This window comes from Acomys minous, assembly GCF_964271855.1.
Source record: "Acomys minous genome assembly, chromosome: 2".
NCBI lineage: Eukaryota > Metazoa > Chordata > Mammalia > Rodentia > Muridae > Acomys > Acomys minous.
Window position 1 is genome coordinate 19,349,873 of NC_140484.1, and position 22,698 is coordinate 19,372,570.

Sequence of the window (22,698 nt, forward strand, 5' to 3'; positions counted from 1 at the left end):
TACCACTAAACAAGCACAGTAATAAAAGAGTAAGCCAAATTATTTATTTTAATGCAATGCATTCACCATTCATAACAATTATCTAGAAAGCTGGCAGCATTCCCACAGTTATTTGCTCATTTATCCCACAAACAAGTTAATGGTTATCATTAAAAATTAAACAATTCCAAATGATGTTTCTTGTACTGCTTGGGAAAAACTTACATATGATAATTAGTCCCAAGGTAGGGGAAGAAGTCAAATGAAGAGGAATCAAGACTCACTGCATTGTAACTTACCACACTTCTTCATTAAAAACCTTATTGGTTGTAGGCAGAGGCATAAAATATCTTAACTCTGCAAAGTAACTTTACCCCCAAAGTTTGTTAAGTTATACTCAGAGTCAATATCATCAGAGGTATAAACAACTTAGTGGTAATCTTCTTTAAGAAAAATCCTTCTCTTTAAAATACCGCATTTTTCTTGAAATCATTTTTAAAGTCTAGACTTCTAAAGTTAACACGTATGATTTTGCTGTTGTTTGAGGTTATTATGTATATGTCAGGTGTCTTCCTTCCTTGGTCATTCTGTCCTTTTGGTTCCCCTACTATTGGGGGCAAAAATTTCTCTTACTGAACTTGGAGCTCACTTATTCCATTGGTGGGCTGACCAATGACCACCTTCTGTCTCCGCCCACTCCCTCCCCTGCTAGGGGTTTCAGACATGGTTGGTAGTCCTGCCACCGATGATGGGGATCCAAACTCAGGTATTCATGTGTGCAAGGCAGATTCTTCAGCAATTGAGCCATCAGCCAGACCCTAATTCATAAAGTTTTAATTTTTGCAATAGAGAAAGATTATTGATTTTAACACTGGCAACGGGCAAAGCATTCCCAAGAGGAATGGTTCTATGGTTCTATCAGTGAGGCCCAAAGTGAAATTTTACAAAAATGAATGTTAAACCAACTATACTCCCCCAGATTGCACAGAGACTATTGCCACCATTAACCAGAACACTGAATACTCAACTGAAAGACGGGCAGTACCGCTTATAAATTTATCTTTCATAAAACAAAACCAAGTAGAAACAGTTCCCATCCAACTGAAACAATTCAGACCATGAATCTGGCCACCAGGTTTAAAGTTGAGTCTTAAACACGGGATTCATTTGTGTAAACTATCCTTGGGTTTCCACTAGGCACGCTCTTACAAAGCTCAAGTGTTTCTTATATTGAAAGAGACCCAAGGAACTTGGAATCATGCTGGCTTTTATCTAGCATATATACAATGAAACCTTGAGAAGAGCTTGTATTAAACCATGAGAAACAGGTTAATGTTTTTAGACTGAATAGAGAGGAAGGGAGAAAAACAATGGAATTTAGGAGAAAATAAACAGGAATTTTTAGAAGCCAGTGGAAGAATCTTTTAATTTAAGAATAGGGTGAAGTTAGTCCATTTAGTGCCTACTTATTCCTTTTGTGTCTAAAAACCTCCCCGTATCAACCACCTTAAAAAGTTAAAGGCATACACTATTAATTAATTTAAATTCACCAAAGTAAATTTTCCTAGCTAGATGATGTCACAGTTTTCTAATATGGTGTCTAAATATTTATTGACATCGCTTTATCAAAATGGTTACTAGATACATACTATGAGGGTTAGATAATTCTTACACTTTAGAGTGAGTGGTCACAGAATTCACTGCGAGGTTAAGAATTATGAAACAGTATATAATGCTTGGAGCATAAAGTGGTTATTCATCTACCTACAACATTCTATTAAAAACAAAAAATACAATTACATTTTCTGAACTGCCATGCAATTAAAACTGCAGTTCAAGTCAATAGCCAATAAAACCAAAAGCCAAACCAGAACAAAAATAAATACACATAACATACACCTCACTAGAGTTACCAAATGAAACACTAGCACCTCACTTTTCATTCAATATCTTGAACACAGATAATACTGTTTTTGCTTCTACACATTGCCATTATTTAGCATAAGTTCCACACTCCAAAACATGGCAAAAGGCCCAAAGATATGTTCTTGTCATACTCATGAAATTTTACTACATGTACTAAACTGACAAAATTGATCTATGTTAGCCAATTTTAGACTGCACAAATACACTTCTCCTTCATTGATGACTGAGTCATTTTATAAAATGCTCACTTGTAAGTCTGCTAATCTGAAGAGTAAGTTTTTATAACACTCAGGGAAAGTAGCTGATTAGTCTTTGATGAATTATCTATATTAAAGCGTGGACAGCTATAAATGGTTTCCCTTACCCGTTCCCTTGAGTACTGGAGCAGCCTGGAGAATGGCTCAGGGAAGTGCTGCTAGCACATGGACTTTTCTTAGTAGATAAATCAAGTACGCCGTCTGTAAAACACAAAGAAATACCCGAGGATATTAAGAACTGAAGCAAATGTGAATTGGATATACTAAGAAATAGAAAATAAGCCTATGCAACATTTGTCATACTGAGGTATTAAATTAAAAATAAAAAATTGAAGCAGGTTTTTCCCAAAGAAATATAAATTAAGCAAAGCACGTTTTATTGCTATATATGTAATATAAGTATATTTCTCAGGGCGAATAATCTTGTCAACAGGGCCAAGAAAGTTAACATACTGTAGAAGATGCTGAGATATACTGAGATATTGGGAACACCAGTTACACAGCATGGGTTCTGCACTAGAATTATTACACTTCATTTCCTAAGGCATTATTCAAACGTATGAATATATTTTTAAAACACACATAACCAAATTCCCCAAGATCTATGTACTGTGAACTCCAAAAGTACATGAAACTCCAATGTGGAAAATTTATAATCAGGAAATTATTTTTAAATGACCTGATTATATTTCATGTATATACAAGATAATCTGAAGGATGAATCACTTAATAGCTTTTAATCTATATATATATATTTGAACTATTCTTTTGATATAAGAAATATGTGTATTTGAATTAAATCTTTTAAGACCCTGAAAATTCACATTTCAATTGCTAAATTTTGTTAGGAAAAAAAATTTTTTAAAAAATTAAAGTATTTTAAAATGGTGTTCAAATTTAGAGGAAAAAAAGAAGATGAAATATAACAGCATGGAAGTGTTAACCTAAAAATGAGATGAATCACGAATTTGAGTTATTAATATGTAAAATTAAAGACATTTTTCCTCAAGTTAACTAACTTTCTTTTATTTTTTTTAAAAGATTTATTTATTTATTTATTATTTATATAGTATCCCGCCAGCATATGTGCGTGCATGCCAAAAGAGGGCACCAGATTTTACTATAGATGGTTGTGAGCCACCATGTGATTGCTGGGAATTGAACTCAGGACCTCTGGAAGAGCAGCCAGTGTTCTTAACCTCTAAGCCATCTCTCCAGCCCCTAGTTTCCTTTTATAGATGGACAACTTTCAAAGTTGCCATTCTACCCAGTCAAGAAGGGTAAACCAGAGCTTCTGGTCTGACTTCTAACTGGGCAGCAGGAAGGGCTTGGGGTCTGTGCCAAAAATAAAATCCTGGACAGGATCTACTAACAACTTAAATCTGATGACACTGCAACTCCCCATTTCAAGTCATTAGAAGTACGCAATTAATGCTCTAAAATTAAAAGACCTAACCTCATATAAAGTTTTGCTTTGAGAAGTCACTAAAACCTCTATAAACCTAACTGTTCTGTTAAAGAACCAAGTACCACCCTATTAAATATCTAATACCCAAGAGGAGATCTAAAATGTAAATGCAGTGCTTAGATATTTTTAACCCAAAATAGTCACTATAAGCCTCCATTATTAACATTATACATACACTCTATGCTGCCACTCTTTTATGATCTGGAAGCTTTTGATGCAGCATCTAGAGCCAAGAGATTTTTAGTGAAAATGACAATTTGTGGTTTAAAAAAAGCCACAAAACCAAAAAACAAAACAATTCTCAATAAAACAGAAAACTGCCAGGTGGTGGTGGTGCAAGCCTTTAATCCCAGCCTGGTCTACAAAGTGAGTTCCAGAATAGCCAGGACTACACAGAGAAACTGTCTCAAAACAAACAAACAAACAAACAAACCAAAAAAGACACAACCTTCTAAGTATAGTAACCAGAGGTACACTGGTCAATGTGAAGAGAGAGGGCTAGTAGGGCTCCGGTATGGTCTGCTCTCAAAGAAGGTATTTTGTTTACTGTTCCCCAAACAGGGAGAAAAAGAAGAAAGCCTACTCACATACATAATGACTAAGTAATTAACAACAGTCCATTATAGGGAACATCTTTAGACATTACTTAAAATAAGAAAAAAGTTCTTTTTAAAAAATTATTTTTTCTTTCTAAAATCAAGATGTATTTCTTACCAATAAATCCATACATAGTGTACCTTTTCTGCTGTTCTTAAGTTTTGAAGACCGTAACTAAGATCTTTTCCCTAAGGCATCAGTAATTATAATCACTTGTGGAAGTTAAAAAGTGCCTTGGTTGCAAAGATGCTGACAACACTTTGTGAGAACACAGAGCAGCAAGGATTTAATCTACTTAAATACACTTCAGAAACGCAAGAAATATCTGAACAAAATCCACAACCTCAATGTTTCCACTGATTTAGATCCTTAATAATACTTATTTTGGATATATCTTCAAGTTACTTCCTTAATTTAGTACATGTGTATATACAGTATTTAACAACCTCAAGTATACTCTACTTTTATTTATAATACTAATAAAATTTACAATTAACACCTAGCCTGGTACTCTTTTGAAATTACAATACAGATTTTTACTTATCTCATTTGAAGAGTGTAACTTCCATGCAAAGGATGTTTCTCAGATGCTGGTACTGGAGTACCGAGGGTAATGAAGAAACTTTCCTTTTTATAGTTTTAAGAGTCTGATATGTTATTTTAGAAAGTGAAAATGCTCATACTGTTCTCATGTTAACTGAAAGTTTAATAATGACTCCCTGACTTTGCTGTGTGGTGTATCCTTCATGATCACTGTGTACTGATTGATAGGTAAAGCTATAACAATGCTATCTGTACTTTTCTATCACTGGACAGTCAGAACAATTTAATAAAGACATTGTTTTTATTTTAAGAGACAAAGTCTCACTATGTTGCTAGAATCACATTATTTTCTATTTTATTCTTGTTACTGGTGCTTTATTTCTAATCTTTTTCCTCCCCAAATTAAAGTCTTCTGATTTGGTAGAGAAGTCCATGTCATCAAACCATACCTTGTTCGCTAGGTTCTGACTGAGACTTTCTGACAGTAAGGTCCAGAGGTGAGTCTTGGTCAGCCATGAGAAGTCTGCTGAGCACAGGGTTCTGAGCAGTTGCAGCCGTGGGGGAGGTGGCGACTGGAGGTGCTTTCGGCAGGCTTTGGTTCTTTGTGCTATTGGGCTGGCTGGGGTCCTGAGTAGAGCTATTTTTTGAGGTATATTCAGCAGCAAATTGTTGGATCATTCGCTGCATGATCTCACGGGCCACTAGGGGGATATTGGGGTCGGAGACCCAGGGACTGTCTGTAAACAAAGATTTATTTACTTTTAAAGTGGGACAGTAAACTAAAGAAAAGAAAAAAAAAAAAAGACAGCTTTCAAGAAACATGAAACTTCACTTTAGTTTTTCTTAAAAACCTAGTATCCTAACATTTGATTTATATTCTTAATTGGTAAGCATTTGAATTGTAAACATTGAAAATAAAAGGTTCATAAATATTTCTAAACATTTCACTCCTAGGTTATAAGTTAAATAAAGGGATACGAAACGGTGTCCTCTGGGTAAGAATCACTTACCTGATATGGAACTACCTACGCCTTTTCTTAGGAAACAGTTACAGTCAACATCTATAGAGGATGTCAAGCTTTCCTTCGATTTCCCCTTATTTATCTATCTCCTCACATTCTGCAAGTATGGGTTATTGAATTTATGAGTGCTTAATTTGCTTCTTGTTAATGAGTAAAGGAATACAAGACATGAAAGGCACTTAACTTTAGGATCCAGGACTTAATTTCAAGATCCATGTAAAGAATGACTGCTGGGTGCTGATTTCTGATTGAGCAGCTTGAGGGAGAAATGGTGTTACCACCCAGCTGTCAGCTGCTGGTGGTCTGTGAGCCATGGTTTTAGAACTCCTAGCTAGGAGTTTAAATATCACATTTCAAAAGCTGAAGACCATGTATTTTCCATGAGCTCTTTAAGTATAACCCACCTACATTTAGAAAATAGCTACGAAAATAATGAAGTAAGTGCCTAAGTAATCTAAGTTTTGACAATGTTCATTCAAAATGAACAGCACAAGAATTCACTGACTCTTAGAACTAGAAAGGATCTTCAAGTTCCGATGGGGTTAAGGTGACAGGAGAAAGGATCTGAATAAGACTGCTACCCTCACATTTCCATACTCACTCTGAGGCTGCATCTGGTGATTTCTGCATCCCTAATCTGGTGTAAAGCATCTGTTCAATTTATTTGAGTAATAAATATAACAATCAAACCAATTACCAACTAATATCTTTAAGAGAAGAAAAATGTGACCTAAACTTGTACAAGAGATTACTGATAAAACTTGTTTATAATTCTTCCTCTGACCACCTTAATGTTCTATTGGTAAATTTAATTCCCCAAGGCCTCACCAAGGTCTTTTCAAGAGTTCTCAAAAAACTTTAGTTTCCTTACTTGTTAAATGAGCTAGAAAAAGCAAATAAATGTTCATAATAATTTGGAAAAGTGAGGAACTTTAGAGGTTGGTTTATGAAGTTATAATCTGGTTTTTTAAATTACTACTAAAATATCAAAACCTCCACAATAAGAAGAAACAATCGAAACCCCAAAAGGCTCCTAACAGATCCCAAAGACCAATATCTAGTACCAAATAATGCTTATGAAGTGGCATTTTTAATTCTATAGATTGTTTGTACAACCAACTGCAATGTTTTTTATCATGTTTTAATAAAACTTGAGCCATATAGTGCCTTTAATATATTTTTATCCATTCAATTTCCCAGTGTATGTGTGTGTCGTCACTGGTGGCATGCTGCCTATGGGGGTCAGAGGATAACCTGCAGGAAGTCAAACTCTTTCCTTTCATCATGGGAGTCCTGGGGATCCAAGTTACGTTGTCAGGCTTGATGGCAAAAGCACCCTTATACCCACTGAACCATCTAGATAGCCCTTCCGACATTCCGACATTTAACATGTGAATACCTGCATATGTGTATGTTAAGTGTACATTAAAATAAATTAACACAAATAAATAAAAATTATACCAATGTCTGATGCCTGTAAGGTCAGAGATGGCGTAAGATCTTCTGGAAGTAGAGTTACAAGTGGTTTTACCGGCTGTACATATGCCAAAAACTGACTCCACATCATCTGCAAGAGCTCTCAACTGCTGAGCCATCTCTCCAGGCCCTAACACTGGCAATCTTATTTACTTGGGTTTTTTGGTTTGTTTGTTTGCTTGCTTGTTTGAGAAAGAGTTTCACTATTTAGCCTTGGTTGGCCTGTAACTCACTGTGTAGACCAAGCTGGTCTGGAACTCATCGATCTGCCTACTTACACCACCCAGGATTAAAGGCATGTGCCATCACACTTGGCTTCTGAATTTTCTTGTTAATAGTTATCAATTTCACAATTAAGACCTATTTCCCCTATATAACATATAATCTCCATATGGAAGAATATATAAAACCTCAATATATTAGCAGTAAGTTTTAATTCATGGAGAGCAGGAGAATATTTAATAAAGAGAAAATTTTCCAAATCCATGGTATCACATAGTAGTTTATAGGATTTCTGTGTTAATTAATAACTACTAAAGAGCTTTGTGATGAGTAAATGATTTTACAATAAGAACTATTAAGTTCTACCTGTGTGTGTGCACGTGTGTGTGTGTGTGTGTTTGAGTCAGGGTTTCTTTGTATAGCCCTGGCTACCCTGGACTCACTTTGTAGACCAGACTGGCCTTCAATTCAGAGATCCGCCTGTCTCTGCCTGTGCCTCTGCCTCTGCACCACCACGCCAAGCTCTACCTGGGGTGTTTAAAAGCCAGTATTAGATCTTGTCCCTATATTGAATGAACACCACAATCATGAGACAAAATATCCAATGTGTATGACTAACACTGCTACCATTTAAAGTTCTCTATCTTCTAAGCGTTCCGTGAATGCATTTATTCTTTGATTTACTTAAAGTATTCTGTAATTATGGTCATGCCCAAATGGGTCAAGTAAAAGAAATTATACAGTGGGGAGAAAACATATAGAAAAAATATGCAACTGTCACTGCATAACACAGCACAGCACGATGTGGTGACACATCTTTTATCCCAACGAATCAACCAACCCCCCTGTTACAGCACAGACAGTAACATTTCAAAATGCAAATACTATTTTCAAAAACATGGTGGGGCTCACATTTAATCCCAATACTCAGGGAGGCAGAGGCAAGGGGGATCTCTGTTGAGTTTGAGGCCAGCCTGGTCTACAAGGGAGTCCAGGACAGCCAAGGCTATACAAAGAAACCTTGTCTCGAGGCACACACACACCCCTGCCGCCAAAAGATAAATATTAAATAAATCTTTCTTTGAGAGAGGGTCCTCCCTCTACACACACACACACACTGTGTGTGTGTGAGAGAGAGAGTGAGTGTGAGTGAGAGAGTGAGTGTATGTGTGTGTGTGTGTGTGTGTGTGTGTGTGTGTGTGTCCTGGCTGGCTTGGAGCTCTCTATGTAGAGCAGTCTGGCCTTGAACTCGGAGAGATCCATTTGCCTTTGCCTCCTCCCCAATGCTGAGATTACCACATGTGGCAGAACTATCAAAGCTTCTAATACAGGTAACAAAGCAGCTGAAGAGAATGTGACTGTGATAACTGTGATAGGCCTAGTGCTCTTCTTAGAATTTGTTCTGTAGGCCCTATCAAAAAAGCCCACTTTATTGCCACATCTAATACTACTTAGCTGTACAAAACTCCTACATAATTACTTAAAATTTATAACCTTTGGACAAACTAAAGGTTTGTCCAAGCACCGATATTAAAGGCTAAGTATGCCAAACATGAAAATCTGAAGCACAAAAGGGATCTGAAATTCCAATCTATTAAGTGTTGACACAAGACTAAAAAAAAATGTTTGAATCTGAGGTTTTCAGATTAGGGCTCTCAACTGGTAAAGTCCACACAAAGACTCCAAAATGTGAAACTTAAAACACTTTCACTTTTTATCATTTAGAATCGAGAAAGCTAACTTGCATCATTATATAAACTACTCTCTTCAGGGAAGAAAAAAAAAAATCAACAGTCATCTCCCAAGACAATGCCCATTTTCCCATTATAGCATGCAAATGTGTAGCTGAGATATTTTCACAAAGATTAATAAAATATCTATAAAGTAACAATACTACGATCTAAAACGAAGAAAACTTCCAATTCCAAAGTAACAACTCCTTTTTCTAATAAGCACCTCACACCAATGTACAGCCAATATATAAAGTCCAGTGCAAACTCCATCTCTTTAAATTCTGCAACCAATTCTAAGGTAAGAATTCTTACTGTAAACATTATGAACCCAACAGTTTATTAGAACTTTGACAGAAGTTATTCTTCTAGGGCAAAGACACGGAACTCAAAACTAAATAGGGCAGAATGTCACTCAAGTAATCTGTCGTGATTAACTGTCAACGATCCCTTACCAAGGAACAGGTAGGAAGTGTACATGGGGAGACAAAGGCTTCCTATAGTTAGTTTAAAAACCTTGCTAAAACAATGTACAGACTCATGTATATTCTAGTGGGGGAAATCATAAACATGTTTAGATAATAATAGCTCATACCTTAAATGTGAATGTCCCCACCATTTTTTGAGACAGGGTCTCACTATGTAACCCTGACTGCAATGGAAGTCATTATGCAGAAAAGAGTGGCAGGAACTCTGAGACTGGCCTGTTAAGACTAAAGAAGTGTAATACCATACCTGGGAGTGTGAATTCCTTTATTAAAACCAAATATTCATAAAACTCATAAAATTACCTTTTAATAAACATAATTTTGCACCTTGGGGCACTTAATCTGATAAAGTGTGCTTAAAAGACTCATTTTGAAGATTTAGGTGCCAATGAATATTAACAGGAAAGTGGTGGCATATTTAAAAACTTGATTGCCTAGGAATCTAATGGAAGAAACAAAAACATGTATTTTCCTTCAAACAACAAACCTAGTTAAAGACTCCTCAGCTTATAGGCCACACCGAGCAGAGCAGCTGCATCCAACAATAACCAAACATTAGAATCTGTCTTCATTCTGGTGCAGTCAAGCTTGAAGGGAGCAAGGGCATCTCTGGAGCAGTGAGAAGTATGAAGTAGCACAGGACATGTGAGTGCACAAAAGCAGATGGGCTGCGTGGCTGCTGCGGGTTAACTGTACCCAAGATAATCAGCAGCACGAAGAGCTCCTCTTTTCCTGTCAGAGCTTGCTGGCCTAATACGCAAGAATCCCCCATCCCAGCTTCCGACCTGCACAGGTCACAAGTGTGCACTACTATGTCTACCTTGTAGAAAATATTTTAGAAACGTGTAATTATCTTTATCTTAGCAATAGAGGGAATGTGTAATTAAGAAACTGAAATTCATTTAGGAAGAATTTATTAACATAGGGGCACACAACTTTACATCTTAGTTATTTGGGAGGCAGAGGCAGGATGATCTTCTGTAAATCTGTTAGCCAATGATATACAATAAGATTCTATCTCAAAGGGGAAAAAATTTTTATAACTCTTCACTAATTAAAACAAGATAATAAAAAAGTTATGTGAATAAAGAAAAGAATTGATGCTGGGTGTAGTGAGGCAGAGGCAGGCAGACTTCTATGAATTCTAGAATAGTCAGAGCTGCATAATGAGACTCTGCATGTGGGGTTAGGGGTAGGGATGATGACAATGACAACAACAATAGAGGGAGGGAGGGAGGGAGGGTGGGAGAGATAGAGGGAGGGTGGGACGGAAGGAGTCGGAAAGATGGCTAAGCAGTTAGAGTATTTGTTCTTGCAGGGGACTGGGATTTTCCAGCACCCACATGGTAACTCACAAGTATCTACAACTTCATTTCCAAGGTATCCAATACCTTCTACTAACCTTCAAGAACAGCAAGCACATGTGGCATGAACGTGCACACGCACGTGCACACACACAAAAAGTCACATGTGAAATAAATGAAAACAGAAGATTTGTCTCTAAGAATCCCTAAGCCTCAAAACTGATGTCTCTTTTTGACACTGCAACATAACATCATCGTTATCAATTGCAATCATTTTTAGAATATCATTATGTCCTAACTATGCTTACAATTTTGTATTACGTTATATTCATAGCTATCCTCTGCTGCATGTGGCTTGAGAGCCACAGGTTGGATAAGACTACTAGAGAGATTTTTCTGCTTTTCAAAACCAATACAAAACAAGCTTCCTTAAGGAAAAAGATGTACTGGGAAACCTAGAGAAAGCTATTTAAAAAAAAAAAGTCAGTAAAATGAGATTTTGTCAGTGGGGTTAGAGCAATGGCTCTGAGATTGGAAGTACTTGTTGCTTTCAGAGAGGATCCAGATTCAGTTCCCAACATCCCTGTAATGGCTCACAACTTAACTCCAGTTAGAGGGGATCTGATGCCTTCTTCTGACCAACATGCACGCACATGTTGCACATACATACACACAGGCAAAATACTCACACGTATACAATAAAAATAAATATATTTTATTTTTGTTTTTGTTTTTTTGGTTTTTCGAGACAGGGTTTTTCTCTGTCCTGGACTTGCTTTGTAGACAGGGCTGGCCTCAAACTCACAGAGATCCGCCTGCCTCTGCCTCCCAAGTACTGGGATTAAAGGCGTGCGCCACCACCGCCCAGCTAAAAATAAATATATTTTAAAAGACACCAGTGCTTATAAACACAACTGTAAGATTCAACTTCATTTTCACTTCAAATGAAATTTCAGGTCAAAATTTCAACTTACATAGCTGGTTTTATAGCTATTAAGGATTTAAACAGAGCATTTATTTTTCTAAAACTTGTCTAACAAACTGTAGTTCCACAATAAATTTCTGAACTATTTAACTAAAACTCACTCCCACTTCAAAATTAAAAAGGGCAATGAGTTGTTTTAATATTATTCTAAGCTGAATGTGATAAAAGAATAAGGAATTATTTTAAGAGTAACTTAAAATGATATGAAATTAAGGAAATTAGTAAGACAAGCAGACACTGTGTCATTTGCCACCGAAACCAACCTTTTCTATAAAAGACTGCATTGAGGAACTCTTCTGCTTGTCTCTGGAGTCGAGTGACTTTTGCGTGCTCTTGTTTAAGCAAAGCTTCTTGCCCAGCTCCGGAAGCTGGCTCATCCAGACCGACTAATTGTCCCTGCAAAAATAGTGTGTGAAATGTTTGTACAAAAGTCTCTCCCCATTCAAAAATCCAAAGTACAGATGCATAAAGGCAAGTGCTATTAGCCAATAACACAAACAAGTATAACACAATTAAAATATTTAAAAACTTTAAATCTGTTTAAATACATAAAACTTAAATTCTTTTCTAGATAACTGTATTGTAATGGTAGCTCTCAGATCTTTACTGGATTGTTAAATGTGAAATGAAATTACACACTTTCTGTTCCAAATATATTTCAGTATTTTAAATTATAGCATGTATGTAAGATGGGGATTAAAAGGTTCCAAAATGCTGCAATTGACTTATCCCAGAGACTCCCAACATTACTTCCAGGCTGCAGGGACACTGCAGTAAGCTGATAGTGCTCTGCACTTATTTCTACCCTTGCCTCTCACAAGTAAACAGGGGACCAGAACAATGATGGTGGCAACAGAAAGTAAGATAGAGAATGCACAATGTGCCTTTTTAAAGCATCCTTCAAGTCTTGTGCTCCTATTTCTTCCACATCACTGTAGTATACAAACCCATACATTTACTTTCACCACAAACTACTTAAAAATTTTTTTTCAAAGATTTAAATAAAAGACACCCACTAATATTTGAACCACCTTCTATTGATTTTCCCATTAGAATTATCATCATTCTTATTTGTTTCACATTTATACAATTTCATCAGGATATAATTCAATGATACAACTCATCCATCTAATGTAAAAACCTATAATAGATTTGATTCACATCTATAAATTGCCACCATCACAATGTGAATATTTGTATGCCTTTAACATTCAACCTCCATCCTCCAACTTGCACCTGGCCCTAAGAAGCCAGTTAACTTTATTTACCTCTGAAGATATGCCTACTGTGGCCATTTCATCTAAATGGAGCCATTTTTTTTTTTTGAGAGGCAGTGACATTTTCTCCTAGAATAGAGTTTCAAGGTTTATCTATATCATAGCTGGTGTCAGTATCTACTTTTCCTGAAAAATGAACACTCCATTTTATGGCTACACCATATTTTATCCATTCAACAGCTGATAACTATTGGGCAGTTCTACTTCTCCACTGTCACACGAGTAATGAGAGCATTAACTGCACAAGTTTTGTGTGGATGTCTATTTTCATTTTCTTAGCTACATAGTTAAGAGGTAATTTGGGAGTCATATGTTAACTACGTTTAGTACTTAAGTGTCAAAGCAGTTGTACTTATACTCACAATGAAAATGTATAGAGTGGGCTGGAGAGATGAATCAGCAGTTAAGAACACTGGCTGTTCTTCCAGAGGTCCCAAGTTCAATTTCCAGCACCTACATGGTGGCTCACAACCACCTATAATAGACCTGATGCCCTCTTCTGTCAGGTAGACATACATGCAAATGGAGCACTCATATACATAAATAAATAAATCTTTTTTTAAAAATGTATAAAGTTTCTAAGTTCTCCCATGAACTTAGATAGTCATGAGTATTTTTTTTTTTAATTATCCATCCTAAGAAAAGAGTGCTATGTGTGCCATGCATTTTGTGGTGGTCAGAATAGGTCTGCCGCCACAGACTCATGTTTCAGAATGCCTGGCCCACAGGCAGTGACACTATTAACAGGTATACCCTTGCTGGAGTAGGTGTGGTCTTGCTGGATAAAGTGTGTCACTGTTGGGGTGGGATTTGGGGGTCTCCTATGCTCAAGCTCCACCCAGTACAGAAGAGCATCTTCTTTTGGCTGCCTGTAAAATACAGTCTCTTCCTGGCTGCCTTCAGACCACGATGCAGAACTCTGTCTGGACTGCTCTAGCACCGTGTCTGTCTGCACTCTGCCAGGCTTCCTCCCATGATGATAATGGACTAATCCTCTGAAAGTGTAAGCCAGTCTCAACAAACGTTTGTTTTTATAAGGGTTGCCTTGGTCATGAGTGCCTCTTCACAGGAACAGAAACCCTAAGACACTTTGGTTTAGGTTAATACATTCTTGATGTCAAGCCTTTTCTGTGCTCTTTGGTCATCTCATACTTCTTTGACGATGCAGAGAATCTGCTCACTTTTAAATTAGACTGTTATTATTAAGAGTTTTTTTAAAAAATATATTCTGTCTACTATTATGTATATAAAGCGTTTTCTCTCCAGTCTATGAGTTTCCTCAATACTTCATTAATGCTACTGTTAGCAGCACTTAAGTATTTGCGTGCATGTGTGCATCTACGTTTTAGTAGTACAGAGGATCTAACACAGGGATCATGAACACACCAAGCAAATGCTCTATCACTCAGCTGTATGTCCAGCTCTCCTTCTCTTCCTTTTTAAAAAGGTGGGTACATGTGTATATGTGTACACAGGGAAACCAGAAGAGGATGTCAGATTCCCTGGGGTAATTCTAGGCATGGAAGTAGTACACAAACATGGAGGTGAAACACTGATACATACATATAGACATCAAAAACACAACTTAAAATTATATATATATATATATATGTATATATATATATATATATATATATATACACACATATACATATACATATACACATATATATATCTCATTAAGTTTTACTTCTGCTTCCCTGTCCCATATTTAGATGGTATTGTTTTTGTCAAAGTACACTAGTTAGAACATCCTAAAACAAAGTTGAACAGAAAAGTATTGAGCACAGGTATTACTGAGCTTTCCTCATCTTAGGAAGAAGCTGTTCTCAGCCTTTTGATATTAAGTATGATGGTGCTTTTGTGGCAAGTTGTTAAAAAAATTCCTTTTATTTCTGGCTTTTAAAATAAAAAAAGTGTTTTGGTTACATATTTAGTTATCTACTGAGACAAATGCATGACTTTTGCCATTTATTTTAGTAATACATTATATTCCATGAATTGATCTTGGGGTATTAAACCAACCTTCCAGCCCTGAGGTACATCTTATTAGGTCATGATATATTTGAGCTTTTATATGCTGTTAGATGCTGAGGACCTTTCACATTGGTATTCCTAACTGATAGTGTTCTATAGTCTTCAGTGATGCTTCTGCCTGGTTTGGTATGGATAACAGCACACTTCTAACAAGAACGTCTTCTCTCTCGTAACTTGGAAAAGTTAGTTAAGAACTAGTATTAAGCTGGTGCACTAGTATTAAGGTGGCACATGGCTTTAATTCTGGGAGGCAGAGGCAGGTGGATTTCTGTGAGTTCAAGGCCAGCTTAATCTACAGAGTGATCCCAGGACAGCCAGGGCTACACAAAGAAACCCTATTTCAAAAAACAAAACAAGAGGGCCATGACATTAATCCCAGCACTCAGGAGGCAGAGGCAGGAGGATCTCTCTGAGTCTGAGGCCAGCCTGGTCTACAAAGAGAGTTCCAGGACAATCAGAATGATTACACAAAAAAAACCCTGTCTCAGAAAACCAAAAACCACAAAAACAAATAAGAATTATTATTAATACTTTAAATATCTGGCAAAACAGAAGCCATGTTTTCCTTTAAGAATTGTTGTTCTGTTTTCTTTGTTTTAGGATTTTGTCTGTATGAATGTATGCCAACATGCAAGCATGTTCCTAGTGCCCACGAAACTTAAAAAGCATCACATCTTTTGGCTCTGGAGTTGCAGGTTATGAACTACTATGTGAGTTCTGGGAACCAAATCTGAGCCTTCTGAGAGAACAACCAGTGCTCTCAACTTCTGTGTCATTTTTCCAGCCCCCAACTGTAGTTGTGTTTGCTTTTTTTTTTTTAATTGCCAATTCAATCTCTTCATCTGTTCTAGATTGAACTCATTTCCTAGGGTCACTTTAATGTATCACTGTAAGGCTCAAACAGTAGAGGTTTAGTCTCAAACAGTCCTGGAGTCCACATGTCCAAATCATGGTGTTTACAGAGTTCTTTTCTTTCTGAAGGCTCTACAAGTCCTTTCATACTTGCTTCTACCTTCTGCCTGCTGACAATCCTTAGCATTCCTAGGTTAATGGTGACATAACCAAACCTCCACTTCTATCTTTATGTGTTCCTTTCCCTCTGTATGTTGTCTGTCTCTCCAAGCCTCTAACCTTACTTATAAAGTCACCAAATCATTGGATTCAGAGACCACATCAATCCAGCATCACTTCACTTTAACTTGACTATATTAAGACCCCAAAGATCTGATTTCCAAATAATGTCACACTTGTAAGTACTTTCAGTTTACTATCCTTTTTAACATAACTTTTGGGGAACATAATTCAACTTACAATACAGATCTACTCAATAAATCAATTTTTTGTAGCTTATGCCTTTCTAGAAATCTACCCCATCAAGTTATTTAATTTTTTTAAATATAAATTATTCAGAGTATTTTCCCACACGAGCTCTTTTATTGCCATAAGATTGGAGATAATTCCCCCCATTATCGTTCATGATTAGTTCAGTCCAGTTTTTTTTTCTTTCTTTCTTTCTTCTTCTTCTGTTTTGTTTTGTTTTGTTTTTGAGACAGGGCTTTGCTGTCCTAGACTCGCTTCGTAGACCAGGCTGTTCTCGAACTCACAATGATCCACCTGCCTCTGCCTCCTGAGCGCTGGGGTTAAAGGTGTGTGCCACCACACCCAGCACAGTCCAGTTTTCTTTAATTAGCAGTTTATCAATCTTGCTAATGTTTTCAAAGAACCAATTTTAAATTTTGCTCTTTTTCAAAAATATTTTTTATTTTACGTGTTTTGTCTGTATGTCTTGTGCACTTCATGTGTGCAGTGCCCACAGAAGGCAAAAGGCGACACTGGGTCTCTTGGAACTTGAGTAACACAGTGGGTCCTCTGGAAAAACAGCCAGTGATCTTAACTACTGAGCCATTTTTCCAGCCCCCTGGGTTTTGTTTGTTTGTTCTTAATCCTTTTCTATACTATTTATGTGTATGCTAATCTTATTTTCCTGTTTGCTTTAGTTTTTTTTTTTTTTTAAGTTTCTTAAGGTAGGTGGTGGGGATAGTGATTTGAGATTTTTCTTTTTTAGGTAGATATTTGAAACTATAAATTACTGTATCTATACTGATAATTAGATTATCAGCTTTTGATGTGCCTTGTTTTAGTTCATCAAGCTAGTCTATAATTTCTTCTGGGATTTGTTCTTGTATCCACTAACAAAAATGTTTAATTTCAATGCTTGTGAACTCACTGTATTTCCTATATTACAGGTTTCTAATTTCATCCACCTTGTTAGAAAACTTACTTAGTATGATTGAAACCTAATTTATGGACCTGTGGTATAGCTCAATTAAGAATGCTTGCATAGCATGCGTGTTGGTACACTCTGGGTTCAACCCTCAAGAACTGCAGGGGAAAACCTGCCTTATGTACTAATACATGGTCTATCCTAGAGAATGTTCCACATGTACCTAGTAAGAATGAGCAATGGCCTCATATAGTTATGTTGTCTGGGTTTAAGTGACTCATAGTGTTCATAATTTCATAGTTTTCCCCATGTATGAAGCAGGGTTCAATATTTGCTCAGGTTCAACTTGCACACAAGATTCTCCTTTCACCTCCAAAGTGCTGAAATTGCCAAGAGTAAATATCTCATCGAGTTGGTAAGTAGGTTCTGATACCATTTCTTAGATGACAATGTTATAACTACTCAGTGTCTCTTCCAGTCTGTTCTTCTCTAAACTACAAGCTGATCTGCCTAGATTTATGCCACACACCAAGCTGTCATCCTCCAGTGACTGCTGGTTAATTATTCTACCTTTTTTGACATACACTGGAACATATATTGCTAAGTCTGTTGCAACAAAAATGAGGTCCTTTTACAGGGTAAACTGTCACTAATATGTGAAATGTGGATTTCAGGAAGGCTTTTCTCTTTGACTGTTTCTTTTTTTCTGCTAATATTAACTTTTTTGTTGTTTGCTTGGTTTGGCATTTTGAGACAGGATTTCTCTATGTCATGGAACTCACTTTGCAGAACAGGCTATCCTTGAACTCAGAGACCTTCCTGCCTCTGTCTCTTAAATGTTGGGATTAAAGTCATGTGCCACCACCATCCAGCCTATTGTTAACTTTTTAACACATGTTATTTCAATTGTTACTAAAAAGGAGCTACCAGCCTCCTTTGAATTGTTCAAAAAGATCTTGTTTTTTAATAATCCCTTTAGGAACTTTCAAATTCTATTCTACCTTGTCAGCCTGGAAAGAGTGGTAAGAGTTCTCTGTTCCTAAGGGCTATCTTCTACGTCAGAGGAACAACAGTGCTTCTGTGTAAGAGCTGGGAACTGAGGAATGTTACATGATTATCTTAAAATTAGTTCCAGGGGCTGGGGAGAGGTTTCATCAGTAAAATGACCGTCATGCAAGCACAAGGATCTGAGTTTGGATCCTTAGCACCCAGGAAAGAAGTCAAACAGGTATGACCCACAATATCAGCACTGGAGAGGTAGGGACATATGGATCCCTAGAGCTCGCTGGCAGACTGTCCAGCCCAACAGAATGGTGAACTCCAGTTTCAGTGAGAGACTGTCTCAAAAAATTAAGGTAGTCAAGTCTGAAAAATACACTTCTATTAATACCTATGTACTCTACCCACATGTGAATGAACACACTTCCAAATCTAAGTGCACACATATACATGTGCAAATCACTTTTTCAGTTAGTTGTTTCTTTTGCTTTTATCCAGAACAAAAACTGAAGATTAAAAAATAAAACAAAATCATACATTTTGTTTTGTTTTCTGGTTTAGTCATACATTTTATCAACTGCTCCTAGACATCTTGTCTAAAAATGTATAGCAAGCCAGGCATGGAGGTATACGCCTTTAATCCTAGCACGCAGAAGGCAGAAACAAGCTAATCTCTAAGTTTTAGGGAGAAAAACTCACTTTTTTACAGCAATGGTGCATCAATAAAACATTACTTAGAGAGGTTGCAAGGACAGATATAGAGGGACAGGGAGATGAGTAGGATTGGGGTGTATGATGTGAAATTCACAAAGACTCAATAAAAAAAGTTTTTAAAAGAGTTTATATACCCTTGCTATATATACATATACAAAATACAAAGAACCAATAAAAAAAAAAAATCAAGAAAGTTTATACAGCATAGGGTTAACAAAGCTGAATAGCCAGGTGACAGAAAATCAACAACATTCCTCCACCACATGTGCATTTCAAATAGATGCATTATATATAGTATGGCAAACAGTAATAAAAACATATGATGTTGTTCTATAAATAAGTGAATAAATGAACAGATGGATGACATTGGGTACTTCAATTATAAGAAAGCTTTTAGTCAGAACGAAATAGAAATAAAGCTGAAGGTCTAAACTAGAATTTCTATCTTCTAGGAGTTATTTCCTTTAGGACATAAGCTGGTAAGTCGGCTCATACCCATAGTCAAGTCTGTCTCCAAAATCTACTCAATTATTGTAACCACATAGTACTGAGTAATTAACCACACAATTATTACTGCAACAACTCATGGGTTTTTAAACTCCATGATAAATAATTGAAAATGGAGGAGAATGCGTGCCTAAACATTTATATAGCATCGCGTGAGAGATGGCCCCTGTCCCTCACTACCTCACCCCTGCACCTCACCGAGGCATCAAGGTAGAGCTGGCTCTGGTAGCGAGGGGTAGGAGGGTTGACCCTGAGGACATGAGATCCAGTAGGAGAGATGGTCCTGCCCCTCACCTGCCTAAGCAGGAGAGCTGGTAGGCTGAACAATTCAGGTATCATCCAGGCCCAGATCAACGGCTTTGAGTTGGCCCGCCCCCACATCTGCCCCATCTCTGAAGAGCTGTAGTCTGAGAAGGATCTGGTCCTGCAGAACCAAAGTTGCAGGATCTCCACGGCAGAGGGCAACAACAGGATATCCGAGAGGAGTCCCCCTGAGGATCCAATATTGATAGTGTAACAGAAGCCAGAGGCCTTGAATCAGACCAATGACTCATTGCAATGAACATATGCAAATAAAGCTGTCTGGCCACATGGGTATATTGTATGACACACCACAGCTTCCACAGAGAGATATCTGTTTACTTATTTTATTTATTTGTTTGTTTGTTTGCTTATTGTTTTCTTTGTGGAGAGGTTGCAGGGCAGATAAGGAGGGACAGGGAGATGAGTAGGATTGGGGTGCATGATGTGAAATTCACAAAGACTCAATAAAAAAGTTTTAAAGAGTTTCTATAACACTGATTCTTTGTTCAAATGATGGTATGATCACCACTTTCATATGTCTACAAGTGCTTACTTAATGGAATTCTTACTTCAATTCCAAAACACTTACAGATCTGTGAACTCTACTACATTTTAAGGTTTGAGTCATTTTAAAAGACTGTTTTATGATTTTTCTATATTAATGAATTATCATACATACAATTAAATCTTGCCAAAGTCACAAAATTTGCTAGGTGACTATCACAGTTACATTCTCTAAGACTACAAAGAAAAGTTATGAAACTCAAGAAATTTTAATTTGCACATTAACTCCGAAATCACTTAAAGTGGATTCCTTTATGTGTTATGTGAGGCTAACCAGTGTTGGAAATCTAGGCATACTCATTTGTCTTTTAATCACCTACCTGGAAATTGAAACCAATTCATTAAAGCAGGTTCACTTTTCTGTAGTTCAGACTGGTCTTAAACTAAATGTGCCTGACTCTGCATCCCTCATACTAGAAAATAGAAACCAGCCAAGGCCACTCTGTATTAACCAAAACCATGTCCTTCACTTATTTCTAGCACATATTTCTGTAAAGAAGTAACAGTCTCATCATTTACCAACAAAAGCTTAGAGCTACAGTCATATATTTTCACCTTTTCTAAAGTAAATATATTTCCCAAAAGTCCAGCAAGGCTGACATTTTATACATAATGCTTACTTTTATCAATTACTGGAAAATACTGAAAAGGATAACCTCTATGGAATGCCTCAAAAAGGACTGGCTATGGTTACACACGCCTAATCTCAGAATTTGGGAGGCAGAGGCAGGTGTATCTCTGCCTGTTTGAGGCCAGTCTGGTTTACATAGTGAGACCCTTCTCAAAAAAGAAAGAAAACAAATAGGACAGAAAGGTAAGCTTCAAAGAATAAAAACAACCAGTAAATAGTTGAATCAACTACAGATAAAAACTATTAATAATCATGTTTCCTTTAAGTCTCTAAATAAATATAAATATATTATGTTTTTTAGTCAAGTCAGATTTAAACTATAAATCACTTTCATTCTTTCATCAATATTAAATGAAGGGCATTTTGATCCTTTAATGTATACATTGTTCAAAAATGCAAATATATTAACTGTACCAAAATATAACCATAATTTGAATTTAAGCCCATTTTTTCCCTCTACCATAAAAATTATGTTTCCCTATGATCTCTCTAGGGAATGGAACTTAAGGAAATGAGAATAATTTAGGTTTTATTATCACTATAATAGTCAGAATCTGCATTAAATGATAAAAATGTTTGAATAATTTTTCATATAAAGATTTTTTAAAATGTTTCAATGAATATGTTCCAGATTTCTAGTATTTCTTTAAAAAAAAAAAAAAAGCTTGATTCCCCCCCCCCCCAACATAATCCTCAGCATTTCTCCTGTGACCAGTTTTCCTAACTTATGGTACATGCAATTATGGAATTAAAAATTGAAAGAAGGGGCGAGAGAGAGCCTCTTCTAGCCTACTTGGGCACTGTATACGCATGGTGCATAGACATGAATGCAGGCAAAATGCCCACATACACAAAAATATGTTCTTTTGTCACCTAATATTATGCCTTACTATTTTTTTGGAGTGGCATGGCAATAAAAACCTCCAAAAGATGTTTTCAAACATAGAATGTATCTTAGTCTATTTTATGCCACTATAAGAAAATACCTGAGTGGGCCAGGGAAATGGCTCAGTGGGTAAAGGCACTTGCCACACACTCCTGGAGACCTAAGTTTGATTCCTAGACTAGGTAGGTAGGTAGGCAGGCAGGAGGCAGGCAGGCAGGCAGGAGGCAGGCAGGCAGGCAGGCAGGCAGGCAGGCAGGCAGGTAGGTAGGTAGGTAAACAAACAAATCTTTAAAAGGGAAGGAGAAAAAGAAGCTACAGCCTAGGAGAAAATAGCTGTACATCACACCTGACCAAAAGGTTTACAAAAAATACGTAAGAGCTATTATATACTAGTGAATTCCTTTACATGGCAAACAGGTCAGAGAAAAATTACACACACACACACACACACACACACACAGAGAGGGGGGGGGAGAGGGAGAGACAGACAGACAGACAGACAGACAGACAGACACACACGAGGGGGTGTCTACATATAAACAAACAAAGAAAAGGTAAA

The 22,698-nt window shown here is 36.8% G+C and overlaps 1 protein-coding gene across 6 annotated transcripts in view; it reads right to left on the reverse strand.

Annotated features, from left to right (window-relative positions):
• LCOR (ligand dependent nuclear receptor corepressor) overlaps positions 1-22,698 on the reverse strand; it is a 130,975-nt gene that overhangs the window by 32,617 nt on the left and 75,660 nt on the right. For 4 of the 6 annotated variants that reach the window (XM_084772556.1, XM_084772558.1, XM_084772555.1 and 1 more), the window contains exons 5-7: positions 12,261-12,393; positions 5,220-5,507; positions 2,270-2,363 (exon numbers count right to left, since the gene is read on the reverse strand). The exons of 1 other annotated variant lie outside the window; for it this stretch is intronic. In XM_084772556.1, coding sequence (XP_084628682.1) covers positions 2,270-2,363; positions 5,220-5,457 — 332 coding nt within the window. In that variant the 5' untranslated portion in view covers positions 5,458-5,507; positions 12,261-12,393. The remainder of the gene's footprint in view (positions 1-2,269; positions 2,364-5,219; positions 5,508-12,260; positions 12,394-22,698) is intronic. One more of the 6 variants, XM_084772557.1, reaches the window with a different exon arrangement.